The sequence below is a fragment of the Nerophis lumbriciformis genome, linkage group LG22 (genome assembly GCF_033978685.3).
Source record: "Nerophis lumbriciformis linkage group LG22, RoL_Nlum_v2.1, whole genome shotgun sequence".
Classification (NCBI taxonomy): domain Eukaryota; kingdom Metazoa; phylum Chordata; class Actinopteri; order Syngnathiformes; family Syngnathidae; genus Nerophis; species Nerophis lumbriciformis.
This window is the reverse complement of record NC_084569.2, coordinates 35,602,459-35,620,383: the sequence shown is the minus strand read 5'-3', so window position 1 is coordinate 35,620,383 and position 17,925 is coordinate 35,602,459. Positions and strand designations below refer to the sequence as shown.

The 17,925-nt window shown below is 41.5% G+C and overlaps 1 protein-coding gene across 1 annotated transcript in view; it reads right to left on the bottom strand.

Annotated features, from left to right (window-relative positions):
• The window catches only part of trpm4a (transient receptor potential cation channel, subfamily M, member 4a), a 119,309-nt gene that overhangs the window by 43,073 nt on the left and 58,311 nt on the right, over positions 1-17,925 (bottom strand). The window contains exons 12-16 of the mRNA XM_061973798.2: positions 13,956-14,258; positions 9,802-9,903; positions 9,573-9,704; positions 5,107-5,236; positions 323-468 (exon numbers count right to left, since the gene is read on the bottom strand). Coding sequence (XP_061829782.1) covers positions 323-468; positions 5,107-5,236; positions 9,573-9,704; positions 9,802-9,903; positions 13,956-14,258 — 813 coding nt within the window. The remainder of the gene's footprint in view (positions 1-322; positions 469-5,106; positions 5,237-9,572; positions 9,705-9,801; positions 9,904-13,955; positions 14,259-17,925) is intronic.

The following is a 17,925-nucleotide window of genomic DNA, read 5'->3' as shown; positions in this document are numbered from 1 at the left end:
CTCGCTCTCTGTCTCTGCCCCTCCCTCACGAATGTTGCTGTGTGCGCACACCTTCACAATTTGTTTTGTTTTTAACCCCTTTTTAACCCTGGACGTACATTGAAAATACACGCAACCCTAACTCAAAATACCGGACATTGCTGACAGCAAAAGAGGACATGTCCGGGGAAAAGAGGACGTATGGTCAGTCTCGGTAAAGTCCTTTCCATAACATAGTCTGCCTACGCACTGTGTCCCATTTCCATGTGGCTATACTCTCAATTGAACAGTATTTTACATTTCAGTTACTTAAAATGATGAATAAACCACAATAGTGGGGTACCTGAACGCCGTCATGGCTGAAGAACAGGCGAGCATCACCCGCAGTTGCCATCTGCAGACACGTCGCTCCAACCCACACTGGAGACTTTCTTATCAGGAGGGTGAAGGAGCGCCTCTCGCTGCTCTGGTAACATTCTCCAAATACATCTGAACAGCACAGACGCTTGATTAAATGTCAGGTAGAAAAGACGGCGGTAGAATGCTAAGCTAATTGCTGCACAGACACAGTAGATCCGGATATTGTACGGGGTGGCGTCTGCGGCCGCTGGAAAAACAAAGGGCTTGATTTACTAAAGTTTTGCGTGTACTAAAACGCGTGCAAACTTGATATAATGTAAATAATTATTGTAAATAATGTAAATAATTCAATGCATATACTCTGATTATTAACTTGTGTGATGACTGTATTATGCTAATAGTAAATATTTGTACCATGAATTGATTAACGTGGACTTAAACAAGTTGAAAAACTTATTGGGGTGTTACCATTTAGTGGTCAATTGTACGGAATATGTACTGTACTGTGCAATCTACTAATAAAAATTTCAATCAATCAATCAATAAATAGCGCACGTAAAGCTGTTCTACGAAACGTGTGCAAAGTGGATTTCGTCTCTTAACCTCTTAAGGCCCAAGCTGTTTGTTTACATGCTTTTTTTATTCCTCTTTGCTATTTGGGCTTATTGGACCCTAATTAGAATAAAAACTAAGAATCATCTTTTTATATGATGTACTTAGTCCATAAGTAACAAACGTGTACTTCGTGCTTAGTGACATGCTAATTCTTATTTTTACACTTTTTTTTTTCCAAATTCCATTGTATGTTATACTCTTCTGACACCACCAGATGGCAGTATAAGTGTCCACATAAGCGGCCATAAGACCCCAAGTCAGCAGTGTACACAATTTTGGAAATAAGAGCTAAAAGGTGCTGTCCACGCATGTGGCCAATAAGCCTTTAGAGGTTAAAGGGGACTTTTTTTTAAATGTTGCCTATCGTTCACAATCATTATGAGAGACAAGAACACATACATTTTTTTTTACAATTGTAAAGATGATAAAAAACACTTGAGAAATGTGGCTAATGTAGCCTTCAAAGCCCTCTAAAACAACTTCAAAACCCTCCATCAACATTTTATATACACACTGCAAGTATATATATAATGTAGTAACATACACCTTCATAACAATATGTAATATGTACAATATACACACTGCAAGTATATATATAATGTAGTAACAGACACCTTCATAACAATATGTAATATGTACAATATACACACTGCAAGTACCGTATATATATAATGTAGTAACAGACACCTTCATAACAATATGTAATATGTACAATATACACACTGCAAGTCTATATATAATGTAGTAACAGATACCTTCATAACAATATGTAATATGTACAATATACACACTGCAAGTATATATAATGTAGTAACATACAACTTCATAACAATAGGTAATATGTACAATATACACACTGCAAGTATATATATAATGTAGTAACATACACCTTCATAACAATATGTAATATGTACAATATACACACTGCAAGTATATATATAATGTAGTAACAGACACCTTCATAACAATATGTAATATGTACAGTATACACACTGCAAGTATATATATAATGTAGTAACATACACCTTCATAACAATATGTAATATGTACAATATACACACTGCAAGTATATATATAATGTAGTAACATACACCTTCATAACAATATGTAATATGTACAATATACACACTGCAAGTATATATATAATGTAGTAACATACACCTTCATAACAATATGTAATATGTACAATATACACACTGCAAGTATATATATAATGTAGTAAAAGACACCTTCATAACAATATGTAGTATGCACAATATACACAATGCAAGTATATATATAATGTAGTAACATACACCTTCATAACAATATGTAATATGTACAATATACACACTGCAAGTATATATATCATGTAGTAACATACACCTTCATAACAATATGTAATATGTACAATATACACACTGCATGTATATATATATAATGTAGTAACAGACACCTTCAAAACAATATGTAATATGTACAATATACACACTGCAAGTCTATATATAATGTAGTAACAGACACCTTCATAACAATATGTAATATGTACAATATACACACTGCAAGTATATATATAATGTAGTAACAGACACCTTCATAACAATATGTAATATGTACAATATACACACTGCAAGTATATATATAATGTAGTAACAGACACTTCATAACAATATGTAATATGTACAATATACACACTGCAAGTATATATATAATGTAGTAACAGACACCTTCATAACAATATGTAGTATGTACAATATACACACTGCAAGTGTATATATATAATGTAGTAACAGACACCTTCATAACAATATGTACCGGTAGTATGTACAATATACACACTGCAAGTATATATATAATGTAGTAACAGACACCTTCATAACAATATGTAATATGTACAATATACACACTGCAAGTATATATATAATGTAGTAACAGACACCTTCATAACAATATGTAATATGTACAATATACACACTGCAAGTATATATATAATGTAGTAACAGACACCTTCATAACAATATGTAATATGTACAATATACACACTGCAAGTATATATATAATGTAGTAACAGACACTTCATAACAATATGTAATATGTACAATATACACACTGCAAGTATATATATAATGTAGTAACAGACACCTTCATAACAATATGTAGTATGTACAATATACACACTGCAAGTGTATATATATAATGTAGTAACAGACACCTTCATAACAATATGTACCGGTAGTATGTACAATATACACACTGCAAGTATATATATAATGTAGTAACAGACACCTTCATAACAATATGTAATATGTACAATATACACACTGCAAGTATATATATAATGTAGTAACAGACACCTTCATAACAATATGTAATATGTACAATATTTACAGTTTTTTGATCATTTCCCGGACTGATTTCTTCCGCACATTGATTTCTGTTTCCATAGCAACGCACGTCTGACTTCTGGCAACATGTGTGTTCCTACTTCCGGAATCAAACACTAGTGTGTTTTCTAGTCATTGCAGACTTGGTAACAGACAACTAAGACGACTATAAACCTTGTTTTTTTTTCAAGCTGAATATACTGCTATAGAAGCGAGCAGGAAGGAAGAGTGAGACGTTGGAGCAGACGAAAGCCGAGAGAGCATACTTGCCAACCTTGAGACCTCCGAATTTTTTCCAATAATTTTGGAACTTGCAAGCGTACTTCTTCTTCTTACTCGTCGTCGCCATGTCTCTTCTTCGTTCTTCTGCTTCGTCTCCTTGTTGTGTGTGCAGTTGTGCACTGAGCTCCAAAAGCCGGAGATGTTATTGTAGTGTCCCGAAAGAGTTAGTGCTGCAAGGGGTTATGGGTATTTCTTCTGTTGTGTTTATGTTTTGTTACGGTGCGGATGTGACAAAACAGTCATTAGTTTTTTTGGTCTGGTGGCCATGGATGAAGTGCTGGCTGTCCAGAGTCGGGACCCGGGGTGGACCGCTCGCCTGTGCATCGGCTGGGGACATCTCTGCGCTGCTGACCCATCTCCGCTCGGGATGGTCTCCTGCTGGCCCCACTATGGACTGGACTCTCACTATTATGTTAGATCCACTATGGACTGGACTCTCACTATTATGTTGGATCCACTATGGACTGGACTCTCACTATTATGTTAGATCTACTATGGACTGAACTCTCACTATTATGTTAGATCCACTATGGACTGGACTCTCACACTATTATGTTAGATCCACTATGGACTGGACTCTCACTATTATGTTAGATCCACTATGGACTGGACTCTCACACTATTATGTTAGATCCACTATGGACTGGACTCTCACTATTATGTTAGATCTACTATGGACTGGACTCTTACTATTATGTTAGATCCACTATGGACTGGACTCTCACTATTATGTTAGATCCACTATGGACTGGACTCTCACACTATTATGTTAGATCCACTATGGACTGGACTCTCACTATTATGTTAGATCCACTATGGACTGGACTCTCACTATTATGTTAGATCCACTATGGACTGGACTTTCACTATTATGTTAGATCCACTATGGACTGGACTCTCACACTATTATGTTAGATCCACTATGGACTGGACTCTCACTATTATGTTAGATCCACTATGGACTGGACTCTCACTATTATGTTAGATCCACTATGGACTGGACTCTCACTATTATGTTAGATCCACTATGGACTGGACTCTCACATTATTATGTTAGATCCACTATGGACTGGACTCTCACTATTATGTTAGATCCACTATGGACTGGACTCTCACTATTATGTTAGATCTACTATGGACTGGACTCTCATTGTTATGTTAGATCCACTATGGACTGGACTCTCACAATATTATGCTAAACCCACTCGACATCCATTGCATCCGGTCTCCCATAGAGGGTTAGGGGGTCACCCACATATGCGGTCCTCTCCAAGGTTTCTCATAGTGATTCATATCGACGTCCCATTGGGGTTGTGAGTTTTTCCTTGCCCTTATGTGGGCTCTGAACCGAGGATGTCGTTGTGGCTTGTGCAGCCCTTTGAGACACTTGTGATTTAGGGCTATCTAAATAAACATTGATTGATTGATTGATTAGTTGCAGCCTTCATCCAGATAGGATTCTAGCAGGTCTGCAACGGAACTCTGGGATCGCCCTCATCCCACTCACCGTGTGCAAGATCCTCAAACTTCTGTGCCAGCTCTTTCATGGCCGCCTTGCTCTCATTCTCACTCTCCAAATGAGAAAGTTCCCTCAGCAGCTTACAACCGCCGAGGGCACACATGACCGACTCGCCCGCCTGACCAAGGGAAACACAATCGATATTATGTCAGTCAAGCAAAAACCTGTGGAGAACAAATATTTTGAAAGTGTACAAAGATATGAACAGTCAAGAAATGTTATAATAGTTTACCAAAAAAGAGCGAGACCAAATGAAAAAAAAACCCAAAGAAACAGGAAGTGTAACGTTTCGACATGGTGTGATGATTTCATCCAAATACACAAGGCATAATTTAGCATAGCATAGCATGGAAACCAATAAGCATAAACTTCGGGCTTAGCATGAAGCAAAACGTAAGCAATGGCGTAAAGCGAACGAGAAACCTGTAAAGACTGTCAGGGCAAGACGGGTATAAATAAGGGGCATGATTGCGATTGGGTGTGTTCAAATCAGCGCTCTTTGTTTACCTCTAGTTGCTAGGGGCGCTGATTTGAACACACCGGCCTCTGTTGGTTGATCGGGACACGCACAAAAAAATTCAGTGCTGAAATATTCGCTGCTTCAAAGCGCAAGAACCCATCAATCCATCCATTTTCTACTGCTTGTCCCTTTTGGGGTCGCGGGGGGGGTGCTGGAGCCTATCTCAGCTGCATTCAGGCGGAAGGCGGTGTACACCCCGGCACCTCCAAAACCATGGTGACTAAACTCAGGAAGTGCATAACCAGGAACTAAAAGGAGTTCAAAACAAACCGATAACACAAAACATGATCCGACCACGGATCATGACAAGCCTTTGAAGGAGCATAGGTATGGGCAGCATCTGTGAAATTTAATTTGCAGAAAAGGAGTGAGTTTAGGGTTGAATTGTCCATCCTCGTTCTATTCTCTGTCACTATCTTTCTAACCATCTTTTCTAACCATACTGTTATGTTTTTGGACATTACTACTTGCCGTAGTTTTGAAGCAATGCATGATGGGAATACGGATGTTGTGTGTCAGTGTATTAACGTGCCGGCTGGAATAAACACACACTGAGAAATAGCTCCGTGCCTGCCTACTTTATGGGTTATAGATAAACCTATGAATTACGGAGACATATATAATAGTCTCCTTCTTGTTGTGTGTGCAGTTGTGCACTGAGCTCCAAAAGCCGTAGATGTTATAACGTGACTGGGCCGGCACGCTGTTTATATGGAGGAAAAGAGTACGTGACGACAGGCTGTCCTCACTCAGGTCCGGCTGGAAATCGGGAGAAATTCGGGAGAATGGTTGTCCCGGGAGATTTTCGGGAGAGGCACTGAAATTCGTGAGTCTCCCGGAAAATTCGGTAGGGTTGGCAAGTATGCTCTAGTCTAGAGGCTAATCTTTCCTGTAAGGTAATCAAAAAGGTCAACCAACGAACGAGATTTCCCTACAGAATCTCCTCTTTGGTCAATAAAAGCATCATGAAGATCCTAGCGGGAACTCTCATTCAACACTTTTTCGATTATGCTTGCACCTTCTGGTACCCCAGCACCTTCAAAACCCTCAAATCTAAACTCCAAACATCCCAGAACAAGCTAGTCAGGTTACTTCTAGACCTCCACCCCAGATCCCACCTCACTCCTACCCACTTCTCCAAAGTGGGCTGGCTCAGGGTGGAGGACAGAGTAAAACAACTTGCACTGAGCCTTGTCTATAAAATCCGCTACACCTCCCTGATACCGAAGTACATGTCAAACTACTTCCTTAACGTAAATGACCGCCATAACCACAACACCAGGGGGAGCTCCACTAACCACGTTAAACCCAGATTCCGATCTAACAAAGGTCTTAACTCATTCTCCTTCTATGCCACATCAATATGGAATGCACTCCCAACAGGTATAAAAGAAAGTGCATCTCTATCCTCCTTCAAAACCGCACTAAAAGAACACCTCCAGGCAACTTCAACCCTAGACTAACACCCTCCCCCCTCTACATCTCACCTCCCCGGATTGTAAATAATCAAATGTAAATAATCAAATGTATATACTTGTTATTATGCTTTCTGAGCTCACTATGTTCACTGCTCGCTGTACATATCCTACCAAGTCAGACCTACACTGTTTCAATGTCCATTTCTCAGATGATGCAATTGTTGATGACTGAAGTGCTGATACCAACCAAACCTAATCCCAAGATTTTGTGAAAAAGGATAAAAGCTGATCATCACAGAATAATGACTGACATAGACCGTGTCAAAAACAGAATGAAATGTTTAATATTTACTGAATGAGACACCCAGAATGTACAAAAAAAATCCAGAATGTGGGATTCACAATATTAACTATGCACAATAAAACACTGAATATTGAGAATATATGAACACTGCTCCTCTACTGCAGACCACCTCTTTAATCGATATATTTTATAATCGAGCAACAACATCAAAGATGCAACAAACACGGCGAAACATAAACGCGGAGGGTAAAAAAACAACCCCATATTCACTATAAAATCATTGTTCTGCAGAACAAGTCCGAGTCCATGGTTCTCGCCCGGAAAAGGGTGGAGTGCCATCTCCGGGTTGGGGAGAAGATTTTGCCCCAAGTGGAGGAGTTCAAGTACCTCGGAGTCTTGTTCACGAGTGAGGGAAGCGTGGATTGTGAGATCGACAGGCGGATCGGCGCGGCGTCTTCAGTAATGCGGAGGCTGTATCGATCCATTGTGGTGAAGAAGGAGCTGAGCCGGAAGGCAAAGCTCTCAATTTAGCGGTCGATCTACGTTCCCATCCTCACCTATGGTCATGAGCTTTGGGTTATGACCGAAAGGACAAGATCACGGGTACAAGCGGCCGAAATGAGTTTCCTCCGCCGGGTGGCAGGGCTCTCCCTTAGAGATAGGGTGAGAAGCTCTGTCATCCTGGGGGAGCTCAAAGTAAAGCCGCTGCTCCTCCACATGGAGAGGAGCCAGATGAGGTGGTTCGGGCATCTGGTCAGGATGCCACCCGAACGCCTCCCTGGGGAGGTGTTTAGGGCACGTCCGACCGGTAGGAGGCCACGGGGAAGACCCAGGATACGTTGGGAAGACTATCTCTCCCGGCTGGCCTGGGAACGCCTCGGGATCCCCCGGGAAGAGCTGGACGAAGTGGCTGGGGAGAGGGAAGTCTGGGCTTCCCTGCTTAGGCTGCTACCCCGGCGACCCGACCTCGGATAAGCGGAAGAAGATGGATGGATGGATGGATGGATGTTCTGCAGAACTTTGTTGGAGAAATCTGCCTTCGTCTGACACCGTCTGACACGTCATCTCAGGCAGCAGAGCTTCCTATGGTTACCGTAGTAACCCGTATGTCACTCAAAAGTGCAGATTCTAACCAGTGGAATCATTTCTGTAGTTTGAAAATATGCAGCGGGCCGCATTTGATATGTTTATTATGTTGTTTTATGCCTTTTTATGCTGTGTCACCTGACTTCAAACTTGACACCTCATTGGCTGGTTCTGAGACAGGATCTTAATTTTTCGGAAGTGTGTCTCTCGTTTTTGAAGTTTTTCAGCACTGAATTTTTCTACACTGATGTGTGGGTTCTTCAGACCACCAATTACGGACATGACCGCCTCATTCATCTTTCTGAACAACGATTTATTTTGCAATAAATGTTTTTTGTGTTCGTTTTCAGTCATTTCTGTCCGTCTCGCCCTCACTCTCGTTCCTGCTGGGGTTTTCTCTCCACCATCAACAACCTCTCTCCTTCCCGGCTGCTGCTCTTTAACAGAGCGCCCGGTTATTAGATAAGCCAGCCCAGGTGTGCCATCTACGCACCTGTCGCTAATCTCGAAACCGGTCCTGGCACACCCCGCTTCGCTGCAGGTCCGCAGGCCACGCCCCCCCACAACTGAATTTTAAAACACTGCATTTTTAGACACTCATTTTTTATATACTGCATATTTTAAGACTTAATTTTCTATACACTGAATTTTTAAAGACTGAATTTTTACACACAAATTTTTATATACTGAATATTTAAAGATTTTATTTTTTTACAAAAAAAATGTATATATTTATTTTTTTAACGCTGAATTTTTATACACTGAATTTAAAAAAAATTCAGTTCACAAAATTCAAAGGCAAAAAATTCAGTTACATAAATTCAGTGTCAAAAAAAAAGCTTTCGTAATAAAGACACAAATTAACCTTCATAGTTATATACACTTTTCTGTTCCTGCTTTGTCGCCGCAAGGAACAAATATAAGTTTTAAATTAGACAGTAGATGTATGCATATGAGCGCTGATTGGCCAAAAACGTGCGTTAAAGTTGCAGTCATAGGGCAAACATGTGAGACCGCGCATAATTAACAGGGATTGATTCCTTTGATTCCTAAAAGGACTGACGTTCAGTCTCTCAGTTTCAATAAACCAACCATAAATAGGTGTGTTTTTTTTTAGGTGTCTCACCATTTCCCAGAAATACACAGCCATCTCACTGCGGTTCTGCAAGATAGCCCAGATGAAGAGCGCTGCCCAGGGCGAGTGGCAACGTTGGTCCCGGTACGCACAATTGCCCCCATGCAGCATCTTGTTGACTTGCTGAAAGATCAACAGCAGAGATGTTAGTGTCTTCATGTTTGTATGGAAGTTTAAGTATTGAGCAAAACTTTTAGTGAGAACACTGATGGCTACAGACTCTGAGGGCCCTCGAAGAGCCGATCTTGAAGTCCAGACCAAGGGGTTCATAGTAGAAAGGCTGACAGACATCTCCCAGCAGGTCCCACAGAACACGTGATACCTGTATCAACCAAAAAAACACAATAAGAAACTACAAGTTTATTTGATACTGGTCTTTAATTTAGTCGTGTAAATGTGAATGATTTCATGCAGTGGAACCCGTTTATGTTGACACCCCGTTGGACTGGCTGACATAAGAAGTTACCAAAATTAGCCATTGTTTGTGAAACAGTGGGCACATCGTGCAGTCCAGCACCGCTTAGGCAATTTTGTCTTGATTACGATGACAATAAAGCTTTAGAACCTAAAAAACAAACTTAGACGGGTGCATTTTCTTAGCTGCTAGGTTAATGCTGCCAAGGTGGCGTGTCTGTGTTTACTAACAAGACATCATGGCGGAGCTGGAGTCGAGTTTCTTAACATGTAGATATTCTCACTACTTTTCTTTTGTCGAGCACAAAGAAAAGAACATTTTAGTTGAATGTAAGTTGTGTCTTGGATCAAAGATCCTATCTACTGCCCAAAACAGCAATTAAAATCTGCTGAAACAGCTACAAAAGCAACATGCTTCGACGAAGCTAGTAAAGAGAGAGACAGACTCCGATGCCACTTCACCTCCACCTCCACCTAAGCAACAGCGGCTGGATTTTAACAGAGGGACTACTAGCCAGGACAACATTGATAGAGCCATTGCAGCGTATGTGCTAGAAGACATGCAGACTATTTCTACAGTGGAGTCACCCGCTTTCAGGCAGCTAATTAGCATGATAGCGGGCGTCAAACAGCAAATGGCACGGAGAACATGTTCCAAGTACCTGGACACAGTGGACAGTGAGTACATAAACATGGAAAGCAAGCTAAAGAAGACACTCCAAACTCTGCCTCTGCTCATCATTCAGCACTGAAGGTACACAGACTGTCAATTCTCTTATATACTCTTTCATTCTAGACTTCTAGAGTGTTTGATTATCACATCACTCTATATGTATAGACTATAAAGTTCACAAACAAAAAGAGGGATCCTAGTGGGCCAGGCCAATCTTTCCTTTTCTCTAAACTAAAACTGGGGAAATGCGTAGAGTGTTCTGAGCTTCAGTACAGTGTTGATCTACTGAAGACATGATTTTATTTTACAATTCCTTGAGAGAAAAAAACGCCTGGTTAGGCTTTCTGTATAGCAGTATGTGTGCTGTATATAGTGACATGACATATAATCATGTCATGTGTGCCTTCCTTGGGTGAAGCCAGGTTTACAGTTTTGTTGTGACGTGTTGTGACATGTTGTTATTATGCGGTTTGTTACTTATGTATGTTATGTTGCAGCTATTTAAAATAGTTTTGTCAATTTGTTCTGGCCCGAAATAAATTGGCCCTTTGAAACATATCTTTGTCTTCGTGTGTTGTATGTAGACCACATTGCTTAGCAGAGTTCAGTGATGCTAAGCAATAACAGTGATTATCCAGTGCAATAACAGTACTGAAATGAAGGCTAAAAGGGCATTAATGGGAGCCTTAAAATTAAAAAAAAAAAAAAAAGAAAAGAGTTAACTAAATAGTTACTTTTCACAGTAACACATTACTTTTTGGTATACGTAACTGAGTTAGTAACTGAGCTACTTTTGAAATAAAGTAACTAGTAAATGTAACTAGTTACTGGTTTTCAGTAACTAACCCAACACTGAAGGTTATTCATTTTCTCTGCCTACAGTAAAAACAACTAAAAACTAAGGTTTGGGGCATTGTTTTCTCTAAAGGCATACATATGTCTAAATAAAACTAAATATGGCCAAGGAGACGCATCATTGTGGGTTTCCTGCACATCGCCTTCATCACGAAGAGAAAAATGTAATCCGCAGGAGAGAATCTCTATGCCGTTTTCAAATAGGTTTCTTTTTATTTTGGAGTCGTCAGCTTGAAGCATCCCTCTGTCTCTGACTCCCTCATCGTCATGTGTCCTGAGTGTGTGTCTGTTATGATTTTGCTTACTAGTTTTGATGACCTGCCTTATTTTCCTGAGGGAACTCTCCTGAAGGAATCAATAAAGTACTATCTATCTATCTATCTATCTATCTATCTATCTATCTATCTATCTATCTATCTATCTTATCTTGCCTCTGATTTGCCAGTTCGTAATGTTTCGCCCTTAAGCTTAGCCAACCGTGACTCATCAACACAAATACCAACCAATCATCATGGATGTTCACCGTATGTATGGATGTTCTCATTCATCCAGGTCTTTGTATTTTCTCCGAATTTATTTAGCCTGGATTCGCAGTCAATTGTCTCTCTTTGTAGCATGTAGCTTTGATGTGAGCCACTTCGCTGCATGGGTGTAAAAGTGGCTAAAGTACAGGAAAAGCTACTCATTTAAAAAGTAGTGAAGCTACTTGTTTAAAAAGTAGTGAAGCGACTTGTTCAAAAAGTAGTGAAGCTACCGCTAAGCTACTGGGAAATGGAGTGAAGCTACGTAGCATCGCTACATGTATAAAATCTAAATCATCACCCTGTATATCGTTATCGCAAGAGGCTGCAATATATATCTCGATATAAATTTTAGGCCATATTGCCCATCCCTAACTACAACATATGTCGACAAAAAATGAGTGATTTTCACAGCAAATACTCCCTTGGGTCTCAAATATAATGTCAACAAAGGCCATCTATTGTATGTCGGCATCAACTTAAAGGGGAACATTATCACCAGACCTATGTAAGCGTCAATATATACCTTGATGTTGCAGAAAAAAGACCATATATTTTTTTATACGATTTCCGAACTCTAAATGGGTGAATTCTGGCAAATTAAACGCCTTTCTATTATTCGCTCTCGGAGCGATGACGTCACGTTAACACCGAGTCAAATCAGCTCTGTTATTTTCCGTTTTTTCGACTGTTTTCCGTACCTTGGAGACATCATGCCTCGTCGGTGTGTTGTCGGAGGGTGTAACAACACGAACAGGGACGGATTCAAGTTGCACCAGTGGCCCAAAGATGCCAAAGTGGCAAGAAATCGGACGTTTGTTCCGCACACTTTACCGACGAAAGCTATGCTACGACAGAGATGGCAAAAATGTGTGGATATCCTGCGACACTCAAAGCAGATGCATTTCCAACGATAAAGTCAAAGAAATCTGCCGCCAGACCCCCATTGAATCTGCCGGAGTGTGTGAGCAATTCAGGGACAAAGGCCCTCGGTAGCACGGCAAGCAATGGCGGCAGTTTGTTCCCGCACACGAGCCAGCTAAACCCCCTGGATGTCTTGGCTCACACCGTCCCTTATGCCACCGAAGATGATCAAGAGAAGAATATCGACCCTAGCTTCCCTGGCCTGCTGACATCAACTCCAAAACTGGACAGATCAGCTTTCAGGAAAAGAGCGCGGATGAGGGTATGTCTACAGAATATATTAATTGATGAAAACTGGGCTGTCTGCATTCTCAAAGTGCATGCTGTTGCCAAATGTATTTCATATGCTGTAAACCTAGTTCATAGTTGTTAGTTTCCTTTAATGCCAAACAAACACATACCAATCGTTGGTTAGAAGGCGATCGCCGAATTCGTCCTCGTTTGCTCCCGTGTCGCTGGCTGTCGTGTCGTTTTCGTCGGTTTCGCTTGCATACGGTTCAAACCGATATGGCTCAATAGCTTCAGTTTCTTCTTCAATTTCGTTTTCGCTACCTGCCTCCACACTACAACCATCCGTTTCAATACATGCGTAATCTGTTGAATCGCTTAAGCCGCTGAAATCCGAGTCTGAATCCGAGCTAATGTCGCTATAGCTTGCTGTTCTATGCGCCATGTTTGTTTGTGTTGGCATCACTATGTGACGTCACAGGAAAATGGACGGGTGTATTTAAAATCAGGCACTTTGAAGCTTTTTTTAGGGATATTGCGTGATGGGTAAAATTTTGAAAAAAACTTCGAAAAATAAAATAAGCCACTGGGAACTGATTTTTAATGGTTTTAACCCTTCTGAAATTGTGATAATGTTCCCCTTTAAGAGGGCACATTGCAGGATTTGATGACTTTGTCCCGCATAGACGGGTTTTTGATATAAGACGGACCAAATTGAACATGTCATATTTTCTACGAGGCATATTGTCATGAACGCACCTCAAACAAGCTGAGGTCATTCCCTGAAGCAGGTCCGGATGTTGCACTCTGTGTGCTAAGGCGCGGTGCCCCTATGACTCCGTTCAGACTGGGTCGAGATCCATCCAGACTCAGACGGTCACTCAGGCGCCTCTGCAGAAGGACGTAGGCCACGGAGCTGTCCGAGAGCGAGCGATACAAACTCTCCAAGCGTTGGTATGTCATGTAGTCCAGAATATTCAGACCGTTTTCACAGAAGAGCCGCACAAACTGAGGCTTGTCGTTGATGAGAGCGTCTGTCATTGAACCCTCCAGGTCATCGTACTGAAAATACAATCACCATGTCAATATTGTTAAAACACACATATCCCGTGTTTCACCAACTACACAAAAAACATTTAAGTAGTGCTGTCACATGAATGTTGTCATACAGAAACCATCCACTCGTCCATACATCCATTTCCCGTCGCTTATCATAGTCCGGGTCGCTGGGGCAACAGTCAAAGCAGAGATGCCCGGACTTCTCTGTCCCCAGCCACCTTCTCTAGTTCCACTGTGTGGGGGGATACAGAGGCGTTCCCAGGCCAGCTGTGAGACAGTCCCTCCAGCGTGCCCTAGGTCTTCCCCGAGGCCTCCTCCCGTTCGGACATGGCCGAGCCATTCCACTCCTCTCGACGTGGAGGAACAGCGGCTCTACTCTGAGTCTCTCCCGGATGACCAAGCTTCTCACCCTGAGGGTGATCCCAGACATCCTGCGGAGGAAACTAATTTCTACCGCTTGTATTTGCGAACTTGACCTTTCGGTCATTACCCACAGCTTGTGACCATAGGTGAGGGTAGGAACTTAGACTGACCCGTAAATCAAGAGCTTCCCCAGCAAGCACAAGACATTAAAACAACGTTGAGAATTTGTTGAATTAGGTCCTGACATTGAGCAACTTAATCATAACGTTGGAACAAGATGCTTTTTGACGACATTTAATCAATGTTGGGTTCTGACGTTCATTAGACCATTGAAATTTGGTCTTTTCCCAACCAACAATGTGGCTTCTGTACGCGCACACACGTGAATGCAACGCATACTTCATCAACAGCGATACAGGTTACACTGAGGGTGGCCGTATAAACAACTTTAACATTGTTAGAAATATACGCCACACTGTGAACCCACACCAAACAAGAATGACAAACACATTTCAGGAGAACATCCGCACCGTAACACAACATAAACACAACAGAACAAATACCCAGAATCCTTTGCAGCCCTAACTCTTCCGGGACGCTACAAAATACACCTCCCGCTACCACCAAACCCACCCCCCACACCTTGTAGCGTCCTGTAAGAGTTAGTGCTGCAAAGGGTTCTGGGTATTTGTTCTGTTGTGTTACGGTGCGGATGTTCTCCCGAAATGTGTTTGTCATTCTTATTTGGTGTGGGTTCACAGTGTGGCGTATATTTCTAACAGTGTTAAAGTTGTTTATACGGCCACCCTCAGTGTGACCTGGATGTCTCTTGATCAAGTATGCCTTGCAATCACTTAAGTGTGTATATCAGCCGCTTATATTATGTGACTGGGCCGGCACGCTGTTTGTATGGAGGAAAAGTGGACGTGACGACAGGTTGTCGAGGACGCTAAAGGTAGTGTCATTAAGGCACGCCCCCAATATTGTTGTCCGGGTGGAAATCGGGAGAAATTCGGGAGAATGGTTGCCCCGGGAGATTTTCGGGAGGGGCACTGAAATTCGTGAGTCTCCCGGGAAAATCGGGAGGGTTGGCAAGTATGATAGGGACCCCCCTTGCAGGTTGACGGGCTGCAATGGATGGCAAGTGGTTGCAGTTTTTGAATCATTTAATTCATATTGTCAGATTCATTGTTAAAATAATAGATATAGAGTGGGAATCCAGTCTATCGGGGGAACCAGCGTCATGAGGTGGAGTGTATCTTCTTCCAGGCATGGAGATTTACAGGCATATACACAGTGTTGGGTTAGTTACTGAAAAACAGTAACTAGTTACAGTTACTAGTTACTTTATTTCAAAAGTAACTCAGTTACTAACTCAGTTACTTACACCAAAAAGTAATGCGTTACTGTGAAAAGTAACTACTTAGTTACTTCTTCTACTTTTTTTTTTTAAAGCTCCCATTAATGCCCTTTTAGCCTTCATTTTAGTACTGTTATTGCACTGGAGAATAATACAATCTGTTGATCAACTTGACATACATTTGCATCACTGAACTCTGCTAAGCAATGTGCTCTACATACAACACACAAAGACAAAGATATGTTTCAAAGGGCCAATTTATTTCAGGCCAGAACAAATTGACAAAACTATTTTAAATAGCTGCAACATAACATACATAAGTAACAAACAGCATAATAACACTAACACTAACCACGTTAAACCCAGATTCCGAACTAATAAAGGTTTTAACTCATTCTCTTTCTATGCCACATCAATATGGAATGCACTCCCAACAGGTGTAAAAGAAAGGGCATCTCTATCCTCCTTCAAAACCGCACTAAAAGAACACCTCCAGGCAACTACAACCCTAAACTAACACCCTCCCTTCCACATAATACCTCTTCGGATTGTAAATAATCAAATGTAGACACTTTTTCTTATACTTTCTGATCTCTCTCTCTGTGTCCACTACTTGCTGTACATATCCTACCAAGTCAGTCCTACACTGTTTCAATGTCCATTTCTCTGATGATGCAATTGTTGATGACTGAAGTGTTGATACCAACCAAACCTTTCTGCCGATTTCCAGCCGGACTTAAGGCACGCCCCCTCCCGGTCTGTGCGGATCTGAGTGGGGACAGCGTGTCGTCACGTCCGCTTGGCCAACCAAAAAGTAACCACAGAACACTATACCGTATAGTCGTATAGTGTTCTGTGGTTACTTTTTTGTTGGCCAACGGTTGTATTGCGCACCCCCCTCCCCTCCCCTCCCCTCCCCTTCCCACACTCAGACACAGTCACACGCACACACAGAGAGCGCAGAGGAAGAATCAGAAGCACGTCTCTGCTTCGCTGGAATAAAACACACTCAGATCCTCAGTTTCTAGCCAATACTACATAAAAAATAACGTAAAATAACGCAGTAACGCATCATGTAGTAACGGTAACTGAGTTATTGAATATAAAAAAATAACGCGTTAGATTACTAGTTACCGCCGAAACTAACGGCGTTACAGTAACGCGTTAGTCCCAACACTGCATATACATGATTAATGCGATCATTTTTGTGAATAATCACATGACCTGCCCTACATTTAAAGGGGAACATTATCACCAGACCTATGTAAGCGTCAATATATACCTTGATGTTGCAGAAAAAAAGACCTTTTTTTTTTTAACCGATTTCCGAACTCTAAATGGGTGAATTTTGGCGAATTAAACGCCTTTCTATTATTCGCTCTCGGAGCGATGACGTCACGTTGTGACGTCACATCGGGAAGCAATCCGCCATTTTCTCAAACACCGAGTCAAATCAGCTCTGTTATTTTCCGTTTTTTCGACTGTTTTCCGTACCTTGGAGACATCATGCCTCGTCGGTGTGTTGTCGGAGGGTGTAACAACACGAACAGGGACGGATTCAAGTTGCACCAGTGGCCCAAAGATGCGAAAGTGGCAAGGAATTGTACGTTTGTTCCGCACACTTTACCGACGAAAGCTATGCTACGACAGAGATGGCAAGAATGTGTGGATATCCTGCGACACTCAAAGCAGATGCATTTCCAACAATAAAGTCAAAGAAATCTGCCGCCAGACCCCCATTGAATCTGCCGGAGTGTGTGAGCAATTCAGGGACAAAGGACCTCGGTAGCACGGCAAGCAATGGCGGCAGTTTGTTCCCGCAGACGAGCCAGCTAAACCCCCTATCGACCCTAGCTTCCCTGGCCTGCTGACATCAACTCCAAAACTGGACAGATCAGCTTTCAGGAAAAGAGAGCGGATGAGGGTATGTCTACAGAATATATTAAT